Source organism: Nothobranchius furzeri, chromosome 18 (assembly GCF_043380555.1).
Source record: "Nothobranchius furzeri strain GRZ-AD chromosome 18, NfurGRZ-RIMD1, whole genome shotgun sequence".
Taxonomy (NCBI): domain Eukaryota; kingdom Metazoa; phylum Chordata; class Actinopteri; order Cyprinodontiformes; family Nothobranchiidae; genus Nothobranchius; species Nothobranchius furzeri.
In genome coordinates this window covers 27223458-27227226 of record NC_091758.1, presented here as the reverse complement: position 1 = coordinate 27227226, position 3769 = coordinate 27223458, and the positions used below count along the sequence as shown (strand labels likewise).

The window sequence follows — 3769 nt, the reverse complement described above, 5'->3', positions numbered from 1 at the left end:
CCACTAGTTAACTAGTGAACACACTGAGCAATACTAGTTAACTAGTAAGATATGAAACATTTTAACTAGTTAACTAGAGAGAATTTAGGCCTTACTAGTTAACTAGTTGACATTTAGGCTGTCACTATTTAACTAGTTGACACAAACATGTCTAACTAGTTAACTAGTGGACAGAAATGGCTTACATGTTCATGACAATGCTGGCTGATATCCTGATATCAGAATAAATGCTCATTTGGCTTGCCATATACCTGTAAAATAAAAATACTTCCTCCAGTCTCGCCCGGGCTTTAATAACCCTACGATTCAGTTTTATCCTTAAAGCAACTGCAGAGTTGACCTTTTCAGCTCTTCTCAGAACAAAATGCTGCTTGGCTTTTTTCTCCCTTTCTGTGTTTGTGGAAGCACAGGTAAGTCTTAAATCTGATTTTTAAAAAAGTACTTCAAAAAACAGATCTGTTACAATGTTTTTCTTTTTTTTTTCTTTTTAGCCAAAGGGTTGGCATCTTCCCCACCTCCAAACACCACAGAAGGTAATTGTGATGCAGCATGGACGCTGTGATAGAAGCTGTTTTCATTCCTAATTTTATTTCATTTTGTGATATGAACACAGATGCTTATGAAAATCCAGTGGATATTAAAGCAGATTATAGTGGAATATGTCTCTCACATGTAACTTTTTGTTTGTTTTGTTTAGAAATCAGCCATTTTTCCTCAAATTCAACTAGTTTTGCTTATTGAAACCTAACAAAAAACATTTGATGACACTTTTTTACCCTCAAAGCTAAATTTGTAAGTTCTCTGACCACGCTTTTATATTTTTTATGGATTAAACATCAGCTAAAACCGTTAATGAGGCAAAATTCTGTGTTCTAAATTACAGTACGATGTTCTGATCAGTGATGAAACCCTTTCTAAATCAACTATCTTCTCTTGTCGTGTTAATCTTTTACCCACCACCCCAGCAACAGAAAAGTTGATCCTGCAGGCCATGGCTGTACCAGACTACCCAGTTGCTTCAGGTCAAAAAGTCCAGTTATCCTGCAGGTCTGCTTTCAGCTTAAACCCTGTCCTTTGGAATTGGTCTCACCTGCAAAATAACACCTGGAAAAAGGTGATCGATGGCAAAGAACTGACCCTATCCAAGCCAGAAGATAGTGGGTTGTACCGATGCTATGCTGAAACCAAGTTTCAAAAGAGCGTGAGCCAAAACCTCACGGTCTTCATCATCTCCGTCCCCCGTCAAAGTTGGTAGTAGATATTCTTCATGCTTACATGAGCGCTTTTCCTTAAGTTAATGTGGTTAAAATGATCAAACTGTCATGTTTAGTTCATTTAGAGGCACTAGAACTCTGAAGGGTTCTTTTTTTCTCGTTTCATGTGTCGTTTACTCAACAAACATCAGCTAACGAGGATTTAGGAGAAGCCGCCCTCGTGCTGTCTATTCTGAACTCGATTTTCCTCATCGCTGCTTTTCTTTGGTTCATGAGCCAAAAATTCTGTCACCAAATGACCACCTCCAGCACTCCAAAGAAAGGTAAAAACATAACTAAAAAATGACTTTAGATTAAATCAAATATGGTTAAAATCTTTTGTGTTTTTTTGTTGAAGTTGAAGCTACAGCAAGACCCACGGCGGTGCTGAAGTAGGTTCTGACAAGTAATCATTTCCTTTAGATTCATTTTCTGTGTTTAAACCTTTGAACGGTTTCAAATACGCACAAAAAAAATCTATTTTTTGTTTTCCTCCCCAGTGTTTGTAAGCCTCCAGCTGACCCTGATGGAGACGTGTACATGAATTACACAGGCCCTAACCCAGCATACACGGACCTCAATCCTGCCAACATGGCAGGAGACAATCTGTATTCATCTCTGTCTTGAGCTGAGTGAAGGTCTAAAAATGAATGACGACATTTATCAGCAGAAACACTTGGGTAGTGGATTTCCAGGTAGAGTAGTTTCTTTTTGAAGTGGTCGACTTTCAGAACTGTGTCATCAGATCAGAGTGGGAAAGGTTTTCCGCTGTTATGACCTGAATAGCAGTCAGATTCTTGTTCATTTATATATGGTCTTCACTACAGTTTAGCAAATCTAATAAACATTTGTTGAAAAGTTCTTGTGTTTTTTGAAAGATTGACTCATTCATAGCATTTCTAACTGATTGTCTCTCATCTCTGTGGAGGCAAGACAGATTTATTTTTATAGCACAATTCCTATTACACTGAGACTATTAAATATGGTTTCTGTGTTTTAAAAAAAGCTACAACGTAAAACAAAAGTATATTTAAAATATAAAATAAAATAAGACAGACTGAGCAGTTACAGTGAAGAAGGCGCAGCATGAGAAACAATCACAAAAACGCTGATGAATTTATTAAAGTTTTTAATTTTCATTTAAAAATTACAAGAGTTGAGGAACACTTGGGGTGATGAGGAAGCTGATTCCATCTGTATGCAGCATAGTATCTAAAAGCAGACTGTATACAGATTGCAAGATGCCATTAGGTGACATATAAAGTATTATAAAATTTGTCCCACTATTCTTCACATTGGGGGTTTTGAGCAGCATAGTGATGCAATTAATGTCACTGTTGCCTTACAGCAAAAATCACACAAGTATGAATCCTGGCTGCAGCTTTTTTGCAAGAACTAGCTTGTTCTCTCCTCGCATTAAGGAGTTCTCTCTGTGTGCTCCGGCCTCCTACCACTGACGTCAAACATGTGTGTCAGGAAACATTGTTTGGAAAATAGATGATTTATGTGGTTGTCCTTTATTCTAAGGTAAAGTAAATATGAGCATCATTTGTAAAAAGATGTGTTTCTTTTTCTTTTTTTGTTTTTTTTCATATGGTTTGGTGGTTTTTGGTGACTTGTACCATTTTGTTTGTTTTAATGTAGGTTTTGTGTTACATTTAGTAAACAAGTAAAAATTACTTGTATAAAGGGGTAGGGACATATAAGTTTCAACTTCAGCCTACTCCTTTTCAGACAGAGAAGAAGAAAAAAAGGGATGATGATATGTATTTATTCTGTTTGTGGTACATTTAAAAAATTATGTATGTTTTCTTTGTTTGAAATAAACTAAACTATCTGAGGTTGATCGGAGACTCTAAAGGTGTGAGTGTATGGCTGGATGTTTGTCTCTTTGTGTCCCTGTGATGGAATGGAAGCCTGTCCACAGTGTCTGCTGACACATGCTCGTTGACCGTCAGAGATAGGCACCAACTCCCTGATGCATGGATGAATAAATGGATGAATGGATGGACGGATGGATGGATGGATGGATGGATTTTTGATGGATGGATGGATGGTTGGATAGTTGGATTTTTTGATGGATGGATGGATGCTTGGATCTTTGATGGATGGATGGATTGATGGATGGATGGATGGATGGATGGATCGGTGGATGGATCGATGGATCGATCGATCGATGGATCAGTGGTTGGATGGATGGTTGGTTTTTTGATAGATGGATGGATGGATGGATGTTTTGTTGGTTGGTTTTGTGATGAATGGATGGATGAAAGCAATGGATGGATGGATGGATGGTTGTTTGGTTGGTTTTGTGATGGATGGTTGGATGGATGGATGGATGTGTAGAGATTAAACAACACACTGGAATCAACTCTGTTGCTATTCAGTTGGAGATTCCGAAAAATGACCAATCAGATTAACCTATGAGGCTTACCCCGGGTTTCCACGGGAGCCGTCAGCAGCACGTTACTGCAGCAGCACGTCTTGCTCGCGTAAACTGCTGCTTGGCCCTTCCC

The 3769-nt window shown here is 38.2% G+C and overlaps 1 protein-coding gene across 1 annotated transcript; it reads left to right on the top strand.

Annotated features, from left to right (window-relative positions):
• The first annotated feature begins 309 nt into the window (after positions 1-309).
• LOC107392204 (uncharacterized) lies at positions 310-3315 on the top strand. The gene is made up of 6 exons (XM_015969861.3): positions 310-410; positions 492-533; positions 966-1247; positions 1406-1537; positions 1612-1645; positions 1754-3315. The coding sequence occupies exons 1-6, from the start codon at positions 365-367 to the stop codon at positions 1878-1880; spliced, it is 663 nt and encodes a 220-aa protein (XP_015825347.1). The 5' UTR covers positions 310-364; the 3' UTR covers positions 1881-3315.
• The last annotated feature ends 454 nt before the right edge of the window (positions 3316-3769 follow it).

Bases quoted from the DNA above. Each gene is read 5' to 3' on its own strand.
- LOC107392204 (XM_015969861.3), top strand. From the start codon at position 365: ATGCTGCTTGGCTTTTTTCTCCCTTTCTGTGTTTGTGGAAGCACAG. The intron at 534-965 runs GTAATTGTGATG...CCACCACCCCAG, and splicing joins ACCTCCAAACACCACAGAAG to CAACAGAAAAGTTGATCCTG. The intron at 1,248-1,405 runs GTTGGTAGTAGA...AACAAACATCAG, and splicing joins CATCTCCGTCCCCCGTCAAA to CTAACGAGGATTTAGGAGAA.